At 43.6% G+C, this 24,727-nt stretch overlaps 1 protein-coding gene across 1 annotated transcript in view; it reads right to left on the reverse strand.

Annotated features, from left to right (window-relative positions):
* Fat1 (FAT atypical cadherin 1) overlaps positions 1–24,727 on the reverse strand; it is a 114,727-nt gene continuing 90,000 nt past the window's right edge. Inside the window, 23 exon segments of the mRNA XM_038325562.2 lie at positions 1–1,457; positions 6,858–6,995; positions 7,777–8,408; positions 10,073–10,183; positions 10,354–10,507; positions 11,384–11,846; positions 12,438–12,595; positions 13,846–13,977; positions 14,742–15,543; positions 15,855–16,052; positions 16,557–16,700; positions 17,968–18,105; positions 18,406–18,620; positions 20,023–20,359; positions 20,362–20,414; positions 21,592–21,646; positions 21,648–21,755; positions 21,757–21,800; positions 21,803–21,830; positions 22,338–22,387; positions 22,390–22,471; positions 22,473–22,502; positions 24,160–24,356. Coding sequence (XP_038181490.1) covers positions 829–1,457; positions 6,858–6,995; positions 7,777–8,408; positions 10,073–10,183; positions 10,354–10,507; positions 11,384–11,846; positions 12,438–12,595; positions 13,846–13,977; positions 14,742–15,543; positions 15,855–16,052; positions 16,557–16,700; positions 17,968–18,105; positions 18,406–18,620; positions 20,023–20,359; positions 20,362–20,414; positions 21,592–21,646; positions 21,648–21,755; positions 21,757–21,800; positions 21,803–21,830; positions 22,338–22,387; positions 22,390–22,471; positions 22,473–22,502; positions 24,160–24,356 — 4,898 coding nt within the window. The 3' untranslated portion in view covers positions 1–828.

Here is a 24,727-nt window from a genome sequence, read left to right on the forward strand (position 1 = left end):
TAAAGCTAAAGTATTTTATTAATAATTTATTGTCAGTAAGAAAGACTGGCTAATGAGAGTTTTCAGTAAAAACCTTTACAAGACCACTGCATCACAAATATACAGACACTATAAAAACTGTGTCGTGGTGGGTTTGGTTCTAAACAGGTATGCAGAAGGTCCCCTTTACACTTTCCAATAATGAAAAATGTTTATAATCCTAATACAGCAACCCATTTAAGACATGTCCAGTAACAGGTCTTCCTCACTTTATATGTACAGCTAGAAATAAATGACCGGACTGAGATGTGTTGATGAAATGTCACACTTCAGTGGGAAGGAACAGAGTGAAACCCTGGTTACATTAGAAAAATCAGGGTGCTAGGTGACGGACGACGCTAACACCACCCAGATCTAGAGGAAAACAAACATACAAGGCATCCTGAAAACGTAGTTAAAACTATGAAAAAAAAAAATCAAATCTGTACATAAAATTTACACACACACAAAAAAAAGCAAAATTAAAATAATCGAATCTATATAAATACATGGATCATGCTAACAGGAATGACAGGACTGATTTCTGTTTCATTATTTTAACAGAGACACATCTAAATACGAAAAAGATGCTCAGAAACGGCACAGGCGACGAAAACCCTATCGATTACAGTCAACCGGTTAGGACACTGGAAATGGCTAACATGTCAAGAGGCGTGTGATTCCGTGCAGCCATGCCCGCTGCAGCTTGCTGAGAAGCACGTCAGACCGCTGCAAAGAACAATGCGGAGATCATTGATACCATCTCTAGGTTCGTTAAAAGTCCAGGCACTTTGGGGAGGAGTCTGAGCGTCACACTTGTGTATGCTGTTGGGCATCGAGCGGAGGGATTGTTACCTCTGCAAAGTGGCCCTCGTCCCCGCTCTCGTAGTCACTCATCATGACCTCAGACTCCACTTCACAGCACGCTGACACGTCAGAGCAGGAAGCTGTGGAGGTGTACACAGACATGGGCATGTCTTCTATGGTGGGGGCTTCGAAGTTTCTTTGATACCCTGGAGGGTAGGGGGCAAAGGGTTCTCTACGCGGACTGTTCTCCCCAGGGCCTTGTTTCTGAGGTTCAGACATATCGACGGGGTAGAAATTGGGTAGGTACTGATTCAGGTTGAACCTCTGCCGACCTCGGGAGGAAGACCCCAAGCTCCCTGCGGCAGGCATGTCTCTGGGCGGGTGTATGGACTCGAACTGGTCGCTGAATTCTGGAGGCAATGGTGGCAATTCATCAGGTGCAGGGAAGTCCTCTGGTGGGGGTGGAAAGTCACTTTCAATGTCATAGCCTCCAGGGTAATAGTCAGTATCGATGGCATTTGGATCTGCCGAGTAGAGGGGTGTGTGCTCGTCAATAACCTCGTAATTGGGGAACTCTTGGATGTCTGGCAGGGGAACACTCGGCATCCAGTCTGATGTATCCCAGTGGTACCCTTGGGAGAAAAGAAAAAGAGATTTTCAGTTTGTTTCTTTCAGCTTCTTTGCCCTGGGGAAACAGCTCGGTGTATCAGAGGCAAGACACAGAGGTGTATGTGCATCCATTCCAAGCGCATGGCTCTGCCAACCCTTTGCCTTGAAGACACAGCCCCGCCCCAACATACGGACTCTCTTCCCGGAACCAGTCCACATCTGACATTCAAGGCAACAGAGTTCCAACAGAAGCAGCTCTACCATGTAAAACACATGCATTTCTACAACCAATCCCAACCACTCTCCAGCTTCCCTCCAGTAACTGCTGGCCCTGCTTGATACGAAGGTAGTATAGGAAGTTAGTAAGAAGCATTCAAAGCCAAGGTCTCTCTCTAGCAGGGGAAATTTCAAATATTACTGGGCTCTGTGTTGCCTGTCATCCCAAAAATACTAATTAAGGCAAATCTAAAAATAATATAAAAAACCTTTTTAAAATTCAGTAGTAAAGGTAACTAATAGTTTTATTTTTAGTAACCATGATGAGCTATTTTGATAGAGGCCATATCCCTAAATCAAACAAAATAAAACCAAGTTAAGAGTTAAAATAACAGTTTGCAACAGGCTATACCAATAAGTCTTTGTTATATTTAAAAGGACTAAGGGTCTTTTTGGACAGTATGAAAATACCTTTTTAAAAAAAAGAAAACCAAGTCCTAACTTAAGGGTAGGTGTTTTTCTTTTACCCTTTTTAGGGTTTAAAAAAAATCTTCGACAGCTGAGAGAAGGTTAGACGACCCATCTTACATGGCAGTGCCCAACCGTGGCCCTAAATACTGCTGTAGCACCAAGCACCCCAGTGAAGCAAGTTGGCATCGGGTCAGTCTTTCCCGAAGGTTTTTAGCGATCACTAATGCACAGCTGGCATGCATAAGTCACCTCTTGGTTTGCTGAGGTCAGGAGCAGCCAAAGATTCTTTTGGTGGCAGAATAGAAAGAAAAGAAAACATCGATAATTAAAATAGATAGCGGAAATGGCAACACAGATAATAAGCACACGGTACAATATAATGTGTTTGTAAAGACCCAGCCAGCCAGACGCACTGTCTTTACCTCACGGTCTCTAATCAGCGTGAATGAGAAACTCATGTTGCCCAAGCCCGATGGGACGTGGAAACGAAAAAAGAAGACGAGCAAGAGTAAACTAGAAACTTCGCTATGAATCCTGGAAGCGGAATTTTCCTAGGAAAATGATAAGCTGCGGGTACCAGTGCAATGTATTGATACTGTGTGATTGGTTACTTAAGTGATTCTAAAAACACATGGCGCCCCACAATGCGCGCATACATGCTTCAAAAGTACAAGTTCAGAGAATGCTCAGAAACAACGGCACGCTGGTCACCTCCCAAGACCTTATGCACTTCTCACTGTGATTTTATATTTATACTGCCAACCTTTTCCTTCATTAGCTACGTTTATTGCGTGGCTCCTTCCCACCAAATCTGTAGCTCCTGTCTCTCTCTCAGTGATTGCACTACCCACAGAACTCTGGCCCCAAGTCCACAGAAGCAGGTAGAAAATCTCAAGACCATGGAATGTTTAGCCTAGGGAAGCTTTAGATTGATTTCCTATATGAAATGAGGTAAAAACCCCACAGATTATGGTAGAATTAAGACAATGTGGGTCAAACAGGGCCCTTTAGGTAAGGTCGTCATCATCACTGTGAGAACAGTTGTGGTGGCAGAATTGTAGCTGCTGCTCTACACAGGACTAATGCTCTCTGTGTACTCCATAGTGTCCCTAACACGCTCTGTGCACTCCATAGTGTCCCTAATGCTCTGTGCCCTCCATAGTGTCCCTAATGCTCTCTGTGCACTCCATAGTGTCCCTAACACTTGCTGTGCACACCATAGTGTCCCTAACGCTTGCTGTGCACTACATAGTGTCCTTGAAAACCCAGACAGTGCACTAATTTTAGCAAATTAGTAGTTGATTGACCTCTCCGGTAGAATTCAAACAAAAGCGGAAAAGACAGAGGTTTCAAAAATATGAATAAAGTGGGCATTCAGGAAAAGTATCTATGGAGTTGTTTACTATAATGTAGTACGTTTCTCTGTGAGGACTGGCAGCCTTTGTTATAGAGGAGGCACTTGATACACCTTTATACTTATGTGAGTTTTCAACTTTAAATTCACTTTAGATAAGAAAAACAGAAGATTACATGGAAGAGACTGCTTAAATTCTTTAAACTGCTTAAACTTCTGCTTCTTTAAACTATAAATATTTAACGTATTGGAATGTCATCATGTTTCAACTAAAATTGGGTAGACAAAATACAGAAAATGTTCTGACTTACAAAGTGAAAACACAGTACTTTTAAGGGAAATTCAGTTCCCTTAGCAACTGTAACCTTTGACATTGGTCTTGTGGAAGAATCTGGGTGTTCACTGCTAGAGATGCTGGAGTACTGCATGTCTTTTTCTGTCTCTGTGTGTGTGTTGTGTGTGCATGTGTGTCTGCATGTGTGTGTGTGAGTGTGTGCGCACCTCCATGCTATTGATGGTCTGTGCAAGCATTTCCCAAGGATGATTTCTACATCAGGATATTTCTAGATCCAAATCAACTGTAAACTGATTAAAAATGAAAGTTCTCGGGCCCAGCATGGACCTACGCAGTCTGAAACTGGAAGGAGCCTCCCCGTTTTCAGCAGCCGTCCACAATACTTAAAACAAGTAACGAAAAGACATGCAAATGTTTTCATATGCACTCATACTGTGAACATACATTTCCCCAAAGGAAAGTCACCAAACCTCCCCAAAATATGAACTACTTTAATAACAGGACAATAGGCAGAAACACGTCACCCCACTGACAGTCACCTGAAACCACAAACACAAAACATGAGCACTTATACCTTCTTTATTCACCGTGTCAACGACAGGGTTGACAAGGTGTATTACAGTCACTATGGAAGCTTGTAAAAAGGCACAAAAAGAGCAATTAGGAAAATCCTTATTTAGTAGAAAACAGTGTGACAAATAAAATTTCTTAATTAAATGCAATCTATCCCCTAATTTAAAAATGCACAATGCTTTGATACCATTAGGTAATTATGCATGATCCCTGCAACCCCCCCCCCCCCACACACACACTAGTTATGGGTCTCAGGACATTTCTAATCAACTGTAAATAAGCTAGTTAATATCAGTTAAGTGCAAGAAACAGCTATGTTTTAGTGGATGTTAGAGGAAAAGATTCAGCTAAGTATGTCCTACAGTGAAAATTATGGGTTTTATCAAGGAAAAAAACATCTCCTGAACAAAAGATTACACATTCAAGGAACTAGCATATTGCCTGAGAATAAGGAAATCTAGGGAGATACATGTGCAACAAAAATATAACATAACTACAACATAAACTGGTCGCGTCCCTTTTGCTTAGAGTGTATTTCTTGTCTCACAGATACCGTATAGACATCTTCTGCATTTGTGTAAGATTAGCTTAAAGTACCAACGTCGGCATAAATGCGCATGTCAACAGTTGGTACTTTCTAATCCTGGGACCTAATGACTGTTTTACCTAATACATGAAAAACAAAAAAAACAAAACGTTCCTGCTGTCATTGAGGCTCATATGAAGGGGAGGTGGAGGTTTCCTGAATTAGCTGGGTGGGCTGAGTGGACTGGACAGGCTTATAAAAGGGAGCCATTCCAGCTGTGGGTGCAGCTTGGCATTTTTACTACAGGTACTGAATGGGGAGCAAAGTGAACTGTGAGAGCTAAGAGCCTGAATTAGCAAGAAGGTGAATGACTGCTAGGCACTGCGGAAGAAGGAAGCGGAGAGCTTGCGGAGATGCAGCCCCACTGACTCCTGCCTCCAGCCCGGAGACACAGTGGACTCGCAAACTCCAGAACCACACAAGAACTACTTGTGATCTCTTGGGCTGCCAAGCATAAGCTAACTACTTCCGTGGTTGAGAAAATTACAGACCGAAGCGTCAAGTGCACACTCGGCACAGACTTGAACTTTGTGGCTGGCAGTGACTGACGCCATGATCAAACCACCAATGGTCCCGTGCAGACCTTCCCCCACACTGCTTCACCTAAAAACTTTTATAACTAACCTGGCCGTAACTTTGCAAAAGTATCTGAATATTGTTAAGAGTGAGGTTTAAAAGAAAAAAAAAAGAAAAGAAAAAGAAAGAAAATACTGACAATTCTCAAAAGTATTTTTGAACGGCATTTAGGGGTCAACGTCTAAATCAGATAAGTTGTCAATACAAACTTTTGAAAACTGAAACTAATGGGAGAAATAATCCTGTTTTGTTCTTGTTGGTTTAATAAGCAATAATACATCTATATTCTCCAATCTGGAGTAAAGAAGGATGTGCTTTAAATAATGCTAAAACATGTTTGACTTCTTCAAGAAATAGAACATACATTGACCTTTATTGAGAAAAGGGCGCTGCGAAGTTCTATAGACAAGCAGACCCAGAGACCCAGAGATGTGATTCACTATAAATTATACTACTCTGGTGATGGACTATTGTTATTTTGAAACTGATAGTTATTAGCAAATTTCTTCTTTACAATGTTAAAATATCCTTAATATGTAAACACATTGCATTTTCACACAAAAGAAAGATTAAAATCGAGCCTACAATTCTGAGATTCAATCTTTTCCAGGAGACAACCACTATCACAGTACTGATCATTTCCCGTACGTGTGCTAATACAGCAAGGCTGTCTACGTCAGTACGATTCATCCTGGGAAAACCAGACGAACACAACTGGAGTCCTAGATCCCACTGCCAAACCTTCTTCATTAGAAATATAATCCGACTTACTAGCCATCTCTTACACTCTGCTCTCAGTCAGTGTGCTCTGATCCAAATGGGAGCTGGGGCAGCAGTGGGGTGGGGAGGAGACAAATAGAGCCTTGTAATACCAAAGGTGCGAAGGAAAGGGAACATTTCAGACGTCTACACATCAGAGGGTGCACACACGTGTGTGTGCACTGCAAGGTCAGAAAATAAAAAGAATCAAAGCTTCCGTAACACTTACTGCTATGCACAAAAAAGTACAAATAACACAACAGCGGCCAAACAGTTGAAATTAACTATTTTTTCTTTCCTATGGTTACAGTTAAATCAATTTCAATAAGAACACTGTTTTGTTTTGCAATGCTACAGACTGAACCCAGGCCCCTGTCTATGCTAGGCAAGTACCCTATAACTAAACTACCTTCAAATATTTTCCCTGGCACAGGTTCATGTAAGCATTTATACCATAGTATACATTTATGCCAAGGGAAACGCGGGGCATTTTCATACTTAGTCAGGGAACCCAGTCCACCTACATCACTACACAACACCATGAACATGAGCAGCATTTCCAAGTGGCCACAGCACATCACCCCAATACTCACCATTGTCGTCACAGGACTCTGACTGGAAGGAGCTAAGGGACTGCAGCTCGGACAGGCTCTCCCGGGCACTGTATGGCTGGGAGGGCTTTTCCTCCAGAGGCTTCTTGGAAAGACAAGGATCGAGATCCACCACTTTGGCTGAAAGGAAGGCAGGGCAGATGAGCAGTGAGTTCCCTCTGGTTCACAGTCTATAAGCAGGTACCCGGCAGGTGAGCAGTGAGTTCCCTCTGGTTCACAGTCTATAAGCAGGTACCTGGCCGAGCTTAGTGCCTGAGCTATGGAATGGAGGTGAGAGAGCTAGAGAAGCAACCCAGAGACGAAACAATAAAAGGTCTACAGATATTCTCAGAAGACTCAACAAATTAGAATTTCTCCATAAAGAAGCCTGTGAAGAGGTACTGATGGTGAACCAAAATTCATCCTAAAATAGCATATATAGCTGGCTTTTTCTAAAGCTTCAGGTATGTGCTAAGCCACTAATACAAACACCACTCAAATACCTTGTCTGGCTGTAATAAAAAATTAATTAGTGTAGGAATGACACATTATAAAATAATTATAAATATAATAAGTATATAAATGAACAAGTAATTATTAACTAAAAGCTATTAATAAAAATTAATTAGCATAGACTACCCATTACTTCTTGTTATAATCAAACACCCCAAATCATAGTTGAGAATGTGTATTGTTTATAAAAGTGAAATGATCCCTTCAGAATATCACTTAGAGCACGATTAGATCTAATTCACTAAGAAAACTCCAAGCTCCCAGGCCCAGCTAGGAATGGGAATATCCAAATGAGTTTCCGTCACCATTTCAGGTCGGAAAGCATTATCGTCAGCCCCATAAGTACAGCTGAGCCGGCAGCCTCAATGCCATCCCAGTGGCCCTGGAGAGATGGAGAACGCGTTCTTACCGTCATAGTCAAAGTCCCAGCTGGGCTTCTGTATGGAGTCACTGTCCGAAGGAGAGTTGGAAGGTGGTGGCGGGGGCAAGTTTGGAGCTACGCTGCACACGGCCACAGCTTTCCGGTGTCCGTGCACGGACTCGGGGTTGAAAGTGCTGAATTCTGGGTGCTCCGGGATGGCGGAGCCTTCGAAAGAATTGCGGTCAAGATTGTTTCTAGAGTCACTTGGAATGCTCGGAGTGTAGGAAATGGGTCGGACAGGCACCTGGGGTGGTATGTCAGAGTAAATATTCTTGTTCAGCTTAGAATCGAAATAAGGTCTCTGTAAGAAAGCCGTGGTTGGCCCCAAACGTTTGTCCTCCGGTTCAGCCTGGGGTTTCTTTTTCCGACCGATCATCTTCCGGCAGAGGACGAACACCACCACCAGCAGGAAAATCCCGGCTATAAACACGATAATTCCTATCCCTTCAGCCAGGCCAATGTTCCAGGGCGTGGACACGTACAGGTTGGGAGTGGCGTCCTCACAGTGTTTCCCTCTGTACGCGTGGCTGCAGTTACACTGATAGGAGCCATACGTGTTCTCACAAAGGGCGCCGTTCCGACAGGGGTTCCCGGCACATTCATCGATGTCGTTCTGACATCTACCAAGGGGAAGAGTAAGAGACTGCTGTAACAGACAGCAGAGCACGCCAGTCCCGTCACCCGTCAGAATGAGCACGAAGCAACACCCCTCCTTCAGAAGAGATGCCAAAACAAAGTGAACGGGAAACAACCAGAAAACAATAAAAACAGAAAGCAGAACAAAGGCCAGGCCTTCTGTGGAATAATCCCTCATTCGCTCATACACTGCACGGATCGTTGAGGGGTAGCCCTATCAAGCGATGTCTAGCTACATTTCTCCAGAGTTAACAGATTACTGAACCAATTCAACGGGCTAAAACATCAGCTGTTTCAAGGTCTGACACTCAGTCTACCATTTAGAAGCGGGGAAGATGAGGTGCACGTTCATAAGGAGCATGTGCTGCAAACTGTTCTCGTGGGCCAGAGGGAATTCAGCGAAAAATGGTCCTGTTTGGGATTGCCAACAGTGCTGTGGGACCTCGGAAGGGGTAGAAGACGCACTTCCCATTTTAAAAAGTTACGTCTTCCAGAATCGTCTTCCTGGGCGTGCCACCCTCGGGAAACAGATCACAAACCATCCCTTCTGCTTTTCTATAGGTGGTGGTGGTGGCGGGGGGGGGGGGGGGGGGGGGGGGGCCGTGCAGGACTGTTGTGTGCATCTACTCCTGCCTAGAGCGCTTTCTCATTTGTTAAAAAAAAAAAAAAACTATTCGCAAATTATAAGCAACTAGAATAAAAACTCTGAGTACTGACATATTTTTGACAAATATAGAGGAATATATATTGATCAGGTTTGGGGAAAAAATATCAACTAATGAACTGGGGCCGCATAACTAATGGCAAACTCAGGACTCTAATGACCGCAGGAGGACAGTGATACAGAATCACTACAGGCAGGCCACGCACTCAAAGCATAATGAGGCTGAGGGAAGCTTATCTCAATCTTCTGTGCTAGGCACATAAAATTACGTGTACTCAGGAGCTTTCTGCTGTTGCTGAGACACGGTCTTACTACACAACCCTGTCTAGCCCAGAACTCACTATGTAGACCACAGAGATCCACCTGCTTCTGCCTACTGAGTGCCGGGATTAAAGGAGTGTGCCACTGTGGCCGACTCCATTAACTTTTAAAAAGAGAATTGACAAATGATTTGCCAAATATAAAGCTGCATCTGAAAACAGAGGTTCTTGTGCACCTGTCCCTATGATATATAGGTGCATAGTCTTTCGCGAACTCTAAATGTCTAAACATCTAAGTCATAACCCCTCTAAGGCTTCTACTGGGGTTACAAAGGAAAAACCAGCAAGGTTTAGATGCTGTACCAATGCAATGCTAATGAAACACTGGGAGAAACCATCATGAGTCTCAAGGGTAGATGGCACTGTGTCACAAGTAGCTGCTTTAGAAAACACAATAAACGCAACCAGGTAACCAGTACACAAGCATTTGCTCCCTGCCAAAGACCCACACACCTATAAGAAACAGCACTACAGGACAGAAGCAGGGTTTTCCAACTGTATATTAATCTTTTTGATACTTCCTTTTGTCTGGAAGTCATAAGACCAGTGAGGAAGGACCACACATTTTGAAGAGAGGCATGTTAAGTGGATGAATCTGTGTTAATAATGGTCAGTACCCTGTGGAAAAGGGCAGCCGGTATGAAGCTCAAAAGAAACCATTTACCTTTCTCCCCTAAAGCCTGGGTCACACTGACAGACAGCACCATCCAAACTGTCAAAACATGTTCCACCATTTTTACAGGGCTCATCTTTGCAGTAGGGACTAAGCTGACATCTAAATCAGGAAGAAAAAAAAAAACATACAAAAAAACTCTCATGAGTTCACTGCAAATAATGACACCAAACAGAAAGCATCAACAAGTGAAGAACGCAGTGACCTCTCCTCTGCAGAATCCCATGCTCTAAGTATTCAACCTCACAATTCATTAAGAAAGACAAACCTACCTCTGGCCGGTGTACAGCCCCCGACACTGACAGACAAATCCTCCTTTGTCCACCATGCACGTGCCACCGTAGAGGCAGGGGTTGGAGGAGCACGGGTTAATGCTCACCTCACAGTACACCCCTACGTACAAGGCGCTGCACTTGCAGTAATAACCTATGCAGTGGGGAAAGAACGAAAACGCCAGTTACTCAATGATCAGAAGAGGTTTCATGTGCTTTTACCTTTGCGTTAAGTGAAGACACAATTCCCCAAGATCTATGAAAGGCAGTAAAACGTCCATTCTCTCTGGGTGAAGAGCTATCCAGATGGGTAGCCGTCTTCCTACTGCCATGGGCTGTGTATCTCTCATCCAAGATTCCAGATCGGAAAGGACACAGACTTTAGAGGTTTTTAGATTCAGGAATTTTTTTTTTTTTTTTTAGATTTTACTGGTGGAACATTTCTAAACTGGAAATCTGATACCCCCCAAATGCCCCAAACCCTGGAAATTTGAATAACACACCGGCAGCCAGAAAGTTCTGGATTTTGTAGCATTTTAGATTTTAAAATTTAACACATTCATCTTAGATAAGCTAAACAGAGACGTGATAAAATATTCGTGACTATATTTAGTTAATGATGATTACATAGGGCTAATGAATCAAATGTACTGAGCCCTGGTGAACATACACACAAGCAATACCATTCAATGATGTGTTTATACCCACAAGTATTACTTCCAATGATATGCCTTTAGGGAACACTGCAAGACAGTTTGTCTCTGTTCCCTTAAACGCTAGACATGGCCCTAGTTTATATTTGGCTATGGTCACTGCAGCAGGAAGAAAAAGAACACGGTAAACAAACACTGGCTCCTCAGACTGGCCCTAAGTTACAACACATGCTGCTTAATTCTGACTACACTATCTGTGGCGAACACAAAAAGTGACGTCATCACATAAAAGGAGGCACACCAACGCTACTTGGGAAAACTGCTTTGAAATGGACACATGGGGAGCATCTGGGTGACCATAGCAGTATGAAGCCTACCTCCAGTAGGTGAGGGGTTGCACACGCCTCCATTCTGGCAAGGGTTGCTGGAGCAGTCTTCTGTGGCTGTTAATAAGCATCCGTGAGATAAATCCACCCATTCTTCGATGTGTGCATAGGCTCTTGGCTTGTTATTCAAAGGCAGCTCCTGCCCATTTAAATAAATAGAGTCCATGCAGCCCCTGAAACCATTGGCGATTTGGGAGCTTCTTCCATGCTGTGTTCCTTGCTGGCGGAGGTGGCCGCCAAAAAACACATAGTTATCCAGGTTCAGGGTCTTCAGGGCCCCTGGGGCAGTGCCCGAGGCAGTGTGGACTTCGTCTAGAACCAATTTAGCATAGTTTCCCTCCACTTCAAGGGACACCGCGTGCCACCGCCCGTCATTGACTTGAATGCTTTGAACAGAGACAATCCCAGGGCCACTTCCACAGTCAAATTTGTACTGCAGTCTTCCAGCATGGATCTACAACAGAATAAACACCATTCACACCAATCACATATAGTCTTCAACGGCAGTCCATGCACAATCTACAGGAAGGGTTATGACTAGCAAATGAGGGAGGAAGGAAGACAAACTTGTGACTAGGAGCTAAAGAGTACAAACTCATTTACCTATTTATACAAACGACATAAATGGATCGTCTGGGGGCTCCCAAATGTCAATCACACATCCAAAAATAACATGGTAGTGATTAATAATTAACTGTTAGTTGAACACATGCAGTCTACATATACACCCAAAATATTATGTAGGATCTCTCTATACACTATGGTACTATTAGGAAGATATAACAGTCAGATTTGAGTGTTGGCTGTCAAGTGTCTAAAAAACATTTGTTAAAGAACATCAGAAGTAAATTTCTATGCTACTGGGTGGCAGAAAGAACTTTTGATCCCACCCAAGTGTCAGAAGTGATTCAGGCCACGAATCTTTGAGACATGGAATAGACCCATCTTTCTTTCTCTGTTTTCAAATGGAACAGCCAGAACACAAAATAGAATTCACATTCATAGCCTCGCACAACCTGAGGAGGAAGGATGTATGAACACACACCTCCAGGGTACTGTAGTCAGTTCCTCGAGCATACATCACCACTGCATGGGAAGAGTAGGTTCTTAGCCGCATGGTCAATTTCATCTCCAATTTGTTTTCATTTTCCATCAGACGGTATTTTACAAAGCTGTTTCCGGTAAAGGTTATGGATGAACTCCCTAAGGATTACAGAAGAAAAAATTCTATCAGCACCAAACTTTAGCACATTATTAAATGCATGATCCCTCTCTTTCCCCAGAGGCTAGTTTTTGTTTTTTAAATTTAAGATTATAGCAACGTGAAGCATCTATTGGCTTTACTAGACAGCACAGCACAACTGACTTCCCACGTGGAGGAGAATAAGAGCACTCTATCACAGAGAAATAAGTTCTAAAATAATAACAGAACTAAATATAAAACTGTTCTATGTAAGTTATTAGGAGGCAATTTCAGAAAATAGTGATGTAGCCTCGAGGTGATTTGGCAAAACCTGTCAAGCAAAACACAAAACAATCCCCATTTCAAGGAAGATGAAAATCCTATCAGCCTCCAGAAATGAAAATTAAGTTATGCAGAACTGACTAACCAAAAATTCAACTTCAAAATGACAAAAGGCACATTTAACGAAACAAAGACCAATACCAAGAAGGGAGGGTAAATTGCAATAGGAAGCATGCTAATATTCATAATTCATAAAGAGTTATAGACATTCAGAAACAGACAGCCTAAGAGTAAGAGGTAAGCCACACGACAGGAAAGGCTAACACCAACTAATTATCAGTGATTCCTTCCTTCAGCAGCCAGAGCAGTTAAAAACTTAAGTATTCTGAGCCTACTGAGGAAATAAAGGTTTTAACTGAAAGCTTTCAATACAGATAAGTGAATGAGAACTTCATGGATGCCTAGAAAAAAAGGGAATTATTAGTTCAATTTTTTTTTCAAAACTAATATAACAGTATACCTAAGTTTTTAAAAAATGTATTTAATTTTTGACAGTGGATTTTAGTTTCAGGACATCATGAAACAGAACAGGGAAAGCCCCAGCATAGACAAATGAACTTCAGAAGATTTTTAGCAGGAAAGACAGATTACAGCCTCCATCCATAGAGAATGGTGACCTGACCCAGCTATTAAAACAAGTGAGGATTACATATAATGGGCTGGGAACACGGCCTTAGTGAGCTAAGCAGGGGAATAAAGTAAGAAGCTAAGGGCTGTGGTGGAAACCAGGATTGGAGAGAAAAAGGAAAAACGAAGCTCTGAAGATTGTACAGCCACTGAGGGGCTCAGCGCTAAGCGCTAGCTCAGGGTTCTAGTCTCCGTTCACCTCTGCACTCAGCTTGCTGCGATAAACAAGAGAACCAGCATGGAGACATTGTAAGTGACGACGGCTTGAAGTGAACGCGCACTTGGTCACGGGAGCGCTCACCTGGACATTTACCAAGCCCGCCCCCAGGACACACGCAGCTGTACTTCTCCTCCCTGGGGTCAGGGACGCATTCGGATCCTGCGGGACACGGGTTTTCTTCACACCCATGGTGGACAGGCGGGCACTTCCCATCTTTATTTAGAAAAACAGGAGGAAGAGACGAGAGAACACAGGAATAAATTAAAAGAAGCAGCAGCTCATTACTGCTCTATTTGTTTACTGTCGTGGTGCTGGAGGGCTGAGCCTCCAGCCTCCTGTCTGCTAGACTAGCACTCTGCCACCGGCTTACCTGGCTTACATTTATCTCCAGCCCTTTTCTGTTTCATTTTGAGATGGGATGTCATTGCGAGGCCCAGGCTAACCTGACTGTGCAGCCTAGGGTGGCTTGGAACTTAAAATTCTTCCAAGTAGCTGGGATCATAGGACTGGGATCACCAGGTCTGGCCATGAAACACTCTTCTTCTATTCTTTTTTTAAATATAATTTAATTTTAAAAATCACGTGTATGGATGTTGTGTGATATTTTGTGCTCTGACAAATAAAGTTTGCCGGGAGATCAGAGGGCGGAGCTAGCCACTCGTTAACCACGGAAGCTGGGCAGTGGCGACACACACCTTTAATCCCAGTACACCTTTATTTCAGATATCTGACTCCTGGTTTTCATTGATTACGACTAATTAGATTTATGCTTCATGTGGATGTTTTGCCTGCATGTGTATCTGCGTACCATTTAGGCAACCGGTCCCCATGGAGGACAGAAGGAGTTTTACAGGTTGGGTGACGATGCGGGTTACCAGGTGCTGGAGATCAAGCCTGAGTCCTCTGAGCCATCTCTCCAGTGCCCCCGAGAGCGAACATTCTGTAACCCTCACTTCCACACACGTGCGTGCTCTTACCTGTGCAGAGACACACAGCTGTCCTGTGGTGTCGGGGGGTTACAAAACTCAGCCTGGCTGTGCTATGCGTTGACATCATGTTTTCATCCACAGACACCTTCTCATCACAGAACTTCCACGGGCAGTCCAGCCCTGCACAGAGTTTGTGGAACACGTCAAGTATCCGCACACCAATGATCTCCTCGACGTCAGTCACAGAAGAATTAATCTTGTGCAGAAGCTGTCTTGTCGAAACCTGAGTGCTACCCGACCTCTCTACAAAGAGTAGGACGTCTAGATGCGAGTGTGGGTCGGAGGGCTGCAGGCTCACTATCTGGATGTCATTCTTCCTAACACCCAGGATGTTCCGCAAAGCCCGCTGGAAGTTGCGCCAATAGTCGCCGACGAATTCTTCCGGGGTGAGGTTGGCGAAGCGAATAGCAATGGTGTGGTTCAGCATCTCCTGCGTCACTTGCTGGATGTGCACGGTGATGTCAGCCACCGTGGTAAACTTCCCATCTGTCACGCTGACGTTGAGAATGTACTGGCCGATGTCAAGTTTTCGGTGTGCAATCAGCTTGCCCCCCGTGCTGGACACAGAGAACAGGCCGTCCATGTGGGGATCCAGACTGTACGTCAGTGTGTCGTACACGTCCTGGTCAGTCGCGTGGATCTTGCCTATGACCCCACCGGAATATTCCTCTCCAAAAGCAGTGATGAAAATCTCTAGTGGCAAAATGGCAGGAGGGTGGATGCTTTCCTCAATAACCCTAATGTCAATATGCGTCAGCGAGGACAGCGGAGGTTTCCCGTTATCAGACACCTACAAAAACAGAGGTTGCCACAGTCATTATCGCAACGAACTGATAAAAATCCACGTGTTTTGCTTACGCTCTGCAAGCTTATCAACGGTTTGATGGTCATTTATCAACAGGAGCCCACCAAGGAAAGGACAGCTATTTTGTTGCTTACACAAACGGACACTGAGTTGCACGCCTGCCTATGAAAAGGTAACCTAAGTGCTACTAGTGCACTCGAAAAACAAACTATATTCTCTTTTGTGTTCCCGTAACACGTAAGGAAGCTGTTCCCTGTGAATCCAAGGGAAACCACGAAGAAAGGTTGCTGCGATACCTTAACGTGCAGAAGGTAGTGGTCCTTCTCTTTCTTCTTTATGGCCGCAGCCGTCAGGAGGACCCCGTGCTGGTTCACTTCAAATGTGTTATCATCATTTCCACTCATGATGGTAAAGGAGAAGGGGGGGCCATTGTGGGAAGAGTCCTTGTCTGTGACTACCAGCTTCAGGACGCTGACACCCACGGGCTTGTTCTCCTGCGTGATGTCAAACAGAACAAAAACTGTCCACACAACCAAGTGGACACGGTAAGGGGCACGCGACGCTTTCTGACAAGCGTATAGACAATAAAACCTTCCTGCTGATGAATCAAGGAAGAGGGGAGAGAGCTGGAGACGTGAAGGACATGGGAGACGGATGGGGTCCGCAAGGGGTGGGGAGGGTGGAACAGGACCCATGGGGGTTAGGAGAGAAGTAGCAGGGAAGAGGACAATGGGGGAACGGAGGGGGGAAATCGGAGCATCGGAAGCTATGATGATGAAAAGTTCTTCCTAGTTAATCCGAGATCAGTGAGAATATCTTTATAAAGAACAAAGCCCAAAAGGATGAAAGTTGACCTCTGTCTTGTATACGACTCTTCTAGACTAAGAAGGAATCCTCTAATCTCATCTGTTCCAGTTTTTTAAACCATGGTCTGTGTCAAATGAGAGCCAGTGAAAAGATGGAGGGAGCCACACCTCCCCATCAACCCCCCCCCTTACCTGGATGATGACACTGTAGTTGTCTCTGGAGAAGAGAGGCGCGTTGTCATTGACGTCAGACACATCGATGTTGACCGTGGTTGTGTTGACTCGGGGTGGACTGCCGTTATCAGCAGCTTGCACCGTAAGGGTATAACCTGAGATCTGCTCAACGGAAACATAGAACCCCCATTCATTTGCATGGGCCAATCAACTGGCAATCATGGACCTCATTTGCCAAGCTTTTGTCTAGGCAGCGCCCTATGATTAAAATGAAAACTCCCAACCTGTGTGTGTACTATTTTCTCAACAGAAATAGCTATCAACAAGAAGCAGATTCTCTGATGTATCCCATTTGGGCCTTATTCAAGTGCTTGGTCTTAGACTCTCTTACAGTCCTATTAGAAACAAGGAGACAGGCCGGGCGGTGGCGGCGCATGCCTTTAATCCCAGCACTCGGGAGGCAGAGGAAGGCAGATCCCCGAGTTTGAGGCCAGCCTCGTTTACAAGGGCTAGTTCCAGGACAGGCTCTAGAAACTATAGGGAAACCCTGTCTCGAAAAACCAAAAAAAAAAAAAAAAAAAAAAAAAAAAAAAAAAAAAAAAAGAAAGAAAGAAAGAAACAAGGAGACAAATTATGCAGATGATTGGGGAAACTGCTGCCCTAGCCCAGCGCTTCTTACTTTGGTGATACCATGGACAGCTAACTTGTGCTGAGGCAGAAGAGAGACAGGCTGCCTCTCACCCTGTGTGCGGAGACACGCCAGGTCACCGTCACCTTCAATTTCACACTCGGATTATACTGAGTCGTCTAAATCCCTCAAGGTAATATTTGTGGCCTCTTGTAAAAGAAATCAAGTCAAGTGAGACAGCTTCCATGCTAGGGCAGTGCCTGTTATGATAGCTTTAGAGTAAGCGTTGGGAGAAGCCAGGAAGATGGCTAAATCCCAGAGCACCTCTGTAGGATATGGGCCTAGCCAGGTGTTCAATCATAACATAATTGAGAACTCCACAGGCCACCGCCTCTGCCATCTCATAGTGGATACTAATGTGTCAAAAGAGCCTGCTTCTGTAGTTACGGTCACTACATTTCAGTCAGGTATGCTGAAAGGGACCTGCGGTTCCAGCACTCAGTGAGTTTGAGGCTAGCCTGAACTATACAGCAAGATCCTGCACTTTAAAAAAAAGACACTTACTCTGCCTAGTACAATAGAATTTTCTATGCTTAACAGTCGTGCTTCACAGACTCTTCATTAACTCAGGAAAAAAAAATCTGAAGAGTTGAAACTTTAATCAACTTTAAGATATTTCTATCTTAACATGTCATTTCCTGAGATGCTGGTTCCTTTTGGGGATCTCACATTATACCACACAGATATGAACACAACACTTTAGTGCTTTGTCGACAGTTTAAACGCCTTTTGCAAGCTTACCGTTTCCCGGTCTAGGGGCTTGGTCACTTTCACTTCTCCTCTGACGGGGTCAATCGTAAATGGACTTCCTTGGTTCCCTTCTATAATTGAGTAGTGGATGTGACTGTTTGAAGGGCCATCAGCATCATCAGCCATAATCTAGGAAATATCACTCTCGTTTAGAAAACAGCTAAGGAAGGGGCGGAAGGATTAACACCTAGCTGTCTTATCGCCATTACTCAAAGCCAATAACCGGCTCAACAAGGACCTTCTATAGATTCAGCGGGAGGACGCGGCCTCACAGGGACTAGGTGAGCACTCTAGAGCCAAGTTACGTCCTCTGGCTGAACAGCTCAACGCACTAAGACATTTAAGCAGAACCAGGAGAAGAACTAGAATGATTTTACTGGTTGCTCCTTAAAGATGCAGAAGAGGCAAGCGGCGAGGACAACCACGCACCGTAATGACCGACTGCTCGAGAGCTGCGTCTTCACTGATCACCGTGGTGTAGGTGTCCTGGCTAAACACTGGGGTGTTATCATTGATGTCCGTGACGTTGACGTTCACCGTCGCCACGTCACTCAGTGAGGGCGTGCCCCCATCCGTGGCTTCCACGGTCAGGTAATATTCGTGGGAGCTCTCATAATCCAGGTTCTCGATGATGAATATGGCCCCTGTATGGAGAGACAGAACTACTTCCGGGACTCTGCAATTCCAGGTTTTTCTTATTACATTACCACCTTTAAACACACTCAGTTCTCATTACATAAGCAAAACAAAAACAAACAAAAACTCTGTACGTTTTCTGGTTTAATTAAATAATTAAAACTAGGATTTTTACCTCCCCAATATCCCCATTTAGTTCTTTTATTTTCCTTCTAGTCTGCGTGATGTCTAATTTTCTGTCCCCATCAATAATGCTATCTCTGCTTTAAATGACTATAAAGCTTCAAAAATGATGAGATGTCTCATTCCTTCCTGGATATAGTTTACCACAAACTTCAGTTTAAACACAATTTTTTTTTAAAAAAAAATTGAACTCAGTGCCTTTTGGTTTTTTTTCTTACTGTTATTATTTTCATGCATGTCCTTTTACAAAGAAGTTTCTGAGGTATTAAATATTAAACATCATATTAAATATCCCCTCTTACAATGACGGGACACAGGGATACATGCTTCTAACACTAGCAGCTAGAAGGCTACAGCAGGACCAGCCTGGACAACACACCAATATCCTGCTTCAATAAACAATAGGATAAATAAAATAAAATCCCTTACTGATTTAACAACACTTGAAACACTTCTCCTTAACTCATCCTAGTCTATCCCACTTAAAAGAATATTTGATAGAAAATTCCTAAGGACATTTTATAACAGACATTAAAATACATTGTAGAACGGCGTCATTGGACACCTATGCTTCATCAGAAACAGTCGCACACGACAGTCAACTAGGTGCAGTCTGAAAGAGCAAAGTTTTACAATGTCCTGAGAGTTAACAGGTATTTTAGATCACAGGCTAACACAGCTACACCGCTATTCACAAAGCAGGAGTTCGTAATGGCTGAACCCGCAACACCACTGCCTTGGTGTGATCCAGTCTCTGTCAACTAGTGTGTGTAGCTGGCATGGTAAAGAAGAACTAAGGATGTCCAGTGTGAGAATTAGGATCTAAGAAGTCAAAAGAACAGTGTGACTGGGGAAGCCACTCCATATGCCTTTGATAATCGGGATAACACGAGTAATTACACAAGGTTTAGTACCACTCAGCATCCTCCCGTGGCAAACCAAGGACACTATACACCATCACCAGACTGGGTGAGAGTCAGCAGCTTTCTACACTGACTTGCAATTTACAACGGATAAATCACAGAAAGAAGCGACTCTACAGAATTCGAGGATGGAGCTTCCCAAACCCCTTTCAATCCCATGCTAAGTAACAGAGAGAAAACCTGAGTTTTACCTGTTGGGAAGACCCACTGACTAAGGACATGTGACCCATCCCTTAGCATGAAGTCGAGACAGATCCAGCCCTCAGCACGGAAGGAGGGCTTCCTCGTTTACAGGGAAGGTTACCTGTTTTAGAATCGATGCTGAATTTTCCATGTTCGTTTCCACTTATTATTGAGTAGGTGATTTCTGCATTTGCTTCAATATCCCGACTTGCTGCGTACACCCGGAGAACTTCAGTTCCGACGAGAATGTCCTCGGATACAGCGGCACCATATTCACGGTATTCAAACACGGGCGGGTTGTCGTTTATATCCAAAACGGACACGACCACGGTGCCAGTAGCCGTCAGTTTTCTTGGCAGTCCCTTGGTCCACTGCTTCAAAGTGAGAGTATATACTGCCTGTTGTTCTCTGTCCAAATGCTTCTCTAACTGGATAATCCCAGGACAGCTCGTTAATGGAGGAACTGCCCATCAGCAGAGTCGATCAATGAGTAGGAAATCTTCCGGTTCAATCCTAGCAAAGCATAAAATTCTATCAGGTTTCCCAGTAAGGAATGTAACATTTTTAAAACGTGGGACATTTTCAAATGATAAAATGCAAACAGATATATTTTAAAGACCCCACCATGTAGATGATCTGAAAACAGACTCTGAATTACAAATTTATAGACTTTACATATGATCCATAGATGTTCAACTTTTTAGGCTCTCACTTAGACTACATGGATAGTAGCCAAGAAATTTTCAATGGAATATTATTTTATTATTTTTTGAGAACTATCTATAATATGTAGTTAGGTAATATTCACCCTCACTTGTAGCTCCCCCTTGGTCCACCTCTATGTTCCTTCCTATCTTCATATGCTCTTTTCTTTTTAAAAAATAATTCACCATGTCGAATGTGTGCTGTTCTTTACTCATGGATATGGAAGCACCCACTGGAGTGTGGGTGACCAACCAGGCAGGGGCCACAGCTCAAAGGACTCACTCTCCCTCCATCAGAAGCCCCTAAGTTGCCAACAGCTCCTCATCTAGGAATATGTGGCTCTGAGCCCATCCCCTCATGCTAGGGTCTGTAAGAATTATTAAAATGAAATATATTTGTTATTTGGCTTCAGTGATGAAGAATTATCTAAAATGTCACTTTTTAAAACTCAGTATCAATGACTCCAGAAGATATTCTCTAGTATCGAAATGTCTGAATGCATACAGTTATTTTCTTCACAAATACTTCTGAAAATTGATAAAACTTAAGCAAATATAGTACTTGCTTGCTATGTTCCTATGAATGTAATAATATCTCTACAGCACTGCTGATTTATTCATTTAAAGCACCTCAAAGAGCTAAAGAAGAAGAAGCTAGCAAAACGTGAGCTAGGCATATGAAGGCCACAAATTCATTCCCTAACACTAGGAGCCAAATTAGTTAACGAAGACGATAACCACAATCTTAGAGACGCCGCAGCTACACTGCGGCAGGAAGTTCCCCGGGTGTAATTGTCAGGACTTTAAACGTCATGGAAAACATCTTAGCTATTGTTACTACAACAATGTTGAGCTCCATCGTGTGCACGAGGAAAAGAAGATGGTCAGACACACTGAAGTATGTTCCACGAGGGGGGGGGGGGGGGGGATCCCAAAGTCTTCTGCACACCCCAAGGGCAGAAGAACAACTCTGTGTCTCAGAGTACCTGCGTCTGCATCAGTGGCCTGCACTCTGGTCAGCAATGTCCCCGGCTCCGTGTTTCTCAAACACGGTGATGGTGTATGGATCCGCAGGAGTGAATTCGGGGGCGTTATCATTCACATCTTCTAAGGTGAGCACAACAGCAGCCTGACAGGATCGTCCCCCTCCAATCAGTGGCCTTGACAAGGAGACTGTAAACTGCCTGCTCCTCAGATCAAGGAGGGCTAACGTTCTCAGTTCCACCTAGAGACAAAGAGGAGTTAGGATATGAACCCCGATTATCCATCAGGTTTTCTTCTCTTACAAATACAAAACCTTGAACCACAATTCTCATCTGGAGAAAAATGGTATCAACCAACTTCCTTGCCAAATAATAAGCTTAACGATGAAGAAAATATGGATTCATTTTCATCACAGAAAGAAATGCCAATTATAAATTGAGGTCCACAAATTAAGAAACACACTATATGATAAGTAAATCCGAAACTTTAAGATACACTCTGAGCTCTTTTCTGAGAAACTGAACTAACTTGCTAATCCTGAAGTCCTTAGTTCAAGTAGCTGACGCTATGGCTACTTATTTTCACCTCATTCCAATTTTATACCTTTAAGTTGCTTTCAGGTTTAGAAGTCATTTCCACTGCATCAGAACGAATTTTTAAAAGGAAAAAACCCCTGCAATTTCCAGTCTGGCACATGATCTCATGTCACCTACATACAGGAAATACAAATTACAATTAGTCCCCAAACTCCATGCTTACCTGTGTCTGGATTTAGTCTGAACTTTTCTGCACCTGAACAAATAAAGTATAAGTAATCTCCGCGTTGGACCGGATATCTGCATTGTGGCAGGAACTTGCACGACCAGTTTTCCCAGGAAGGGCCGTCTTCAGGAATGGTGTCAGAATATAAAGTCTACAAGACGTTAAACAACACCGTTATAACAGAAGCATTCAAACTGAGCAGTGACTGCCAAGGGAATGATGGAAAAGAAATCATTTCATTTTGGTCACGGAAAACGTGGGAAACGACCGAAGCTAACGCTCGAAGAGCTTTTTAAAATGATCATTCTCCGAAAAACAGACTGTGAAAACAAGGAAGAGCCTTGTACAGTCACCAGCCCCATATCCGTGAGTCTGGCCCTGACATTTAATCCACAGGACTACAGACACTGCTGTGTTCCGAACAGTTTCATTCTTAATTCAAATGCTTATGAGAAATGTGAAGCTGGTAGCCCGGATTTCTCTAAAAACTAGAGGCAACACATAGCTGTTACATTCTATTTACTTAGTTTAAAGCACGGGAATTTATAATATATAACCAACTATTCATCCCAGAGAACCAAATAAACTATAGGTTAGAAATGTTCTTCGTGGATGGGAGGGGAACTGGGGCTGGGTAACGGCCAGGCACGTTGGTGGATGCCTGGTCTCCTCATTCACACAGTTGGACACTTGGTTCCACTTCCAATTATCACGTTAGTCATGCCATAAATAGAACATGAGGGAAAGAGATTATGCTTCTGCTGAATTACTTCTTGGTAAGAGCTTAATATAGGGAAATATATTTTATGGTTCACAAAACTGAGTATTTTGTAACAGTGATTATTATAAGTGGTTGTGTTCCCAATTATATTATTACCCAAGGCAGAGTGGTATAATATCTAGAAAATATGAATAGAGAAAAATGTTTCATATATATATGTGTGTGTATATTACTAAGTAATATATAGAGATAGATGGATAGATATAGATATATTATGTATGTACTCTAAAAAAAGCAGATACACAGCCAGTCACTGTCATCAAATACTGTCATCCGAAAATACAAATACATGTTGGAATTAACAGCGCAATCCTTCTGATGATGAATTTTGTGTTTACTCCTAAGAGAACTTGTGGCAATTCTTTTATCTCAGCCGAACGTGCTGGGATACCAGGTGTGGGACCCTATGCCTGAATCCTTTGCACTGCTGGCAAATGAAGTTGGTATCTCCCCCCCCCACCCCCCCTGCCTTCACTCTTCACACTGCAAGGCTTTCCGTTTCTACCCCAGCTCTGCAGCTGGGAGGCTTTTCACGGCTCAGCTCCAGCGATCGCTCCTGCCACGGTTCCACGGCCCCAGTAAAATTGGATCCAGCAGTAGCAGGCCATTCCGCTGACCTCTTGGTTTCTCTGGTGTGAACAACCCCACAAATGGTCTGCTGAAGCACACCTGGGTTGTGCAGGAAAGCTGCTGGCCAGATGTTTTCTCCCTCCCCCAAACACGCTATCCTCAAAGGAAGAGATACCGCTACAAAAAAGTTTAGAGAGCATTTTCAGAGCCGGACACTAGAATAACTAGATCAAGAGGCCCACATTTGACAGTACTTCAGAAAAAAGTTCGTGACCAACTTAGCATGCCAAGTAGTCTTGAGAGTTTCTCAAGTCCTGTGCACCTGCCTCTCCTCCACCTCAACAATAAGCAGCTAATACAAAACACATGTGATTTACAGCGCCTGGACGGCTGTCCTACGGAAAGAGGAACAGAGGCGCCTACAGTTGATGCACCGTCCTGAGGGAAGCACACTTACCTTCTCACACACTGGGCTGTTGTCGTTGGCGTCGAGAACTTTCACTTCAACCCTGGCTTTGGAAGAGAAGGTGCCGTCGGTTGCTGTGATGGTCAGAAGGTAACTGTCCTTTTGCTCCCTGTCCAGGGGTTTCTTCACGTAGACCTTCCATTCATTTTGTATATTTTCGACAGCAAATTGTCCCAAAGCATCCCCTCCTAGTAAATCAAGAGCGGAAGATGATGCCCAAAATTGTTGGGCTAGAACGTGAATTAAGTAACCACGAGATAAAGAAACCATACCAAAAAAAACAATGTATGACATTATGGCTTAAAGGGGATTAAGACCGTTCAAAGTATAAGTAAGGTTGATACTTTTCTGTTTTCGCTGCTCTGGTTTTGTATCCTAAGATGGACTGAACTCACTATGTAGTCTCGGCTACAGCCCAGGCTGGCCTCTCATAAAGAATCCTCCTCCCTCAGCTTCCTTTGAGCTGGGATTACAGGTGTGTGCTATCCATACTGCTACATATTAGCTTTTCCCTTTATAATAATAGAGGAGCAGTACCATTTCTATTCAAATATGAGGT

The sequence above is a fragment of the Arvicola amphibius genome, chromosome 4 (assembly GCF_903992535.2).
Source record: "Arvicola amphibius chromosome 4, mArvAmp1.2, whole genome shotgun sequence".
NCBI classification, from domain to species: domain Eukaryota; kingdom Metazoa; phylum Chordata; class Mammalia; order Rodentia; family Cricetidae; genus Arvicola; species Arvicola amphibius.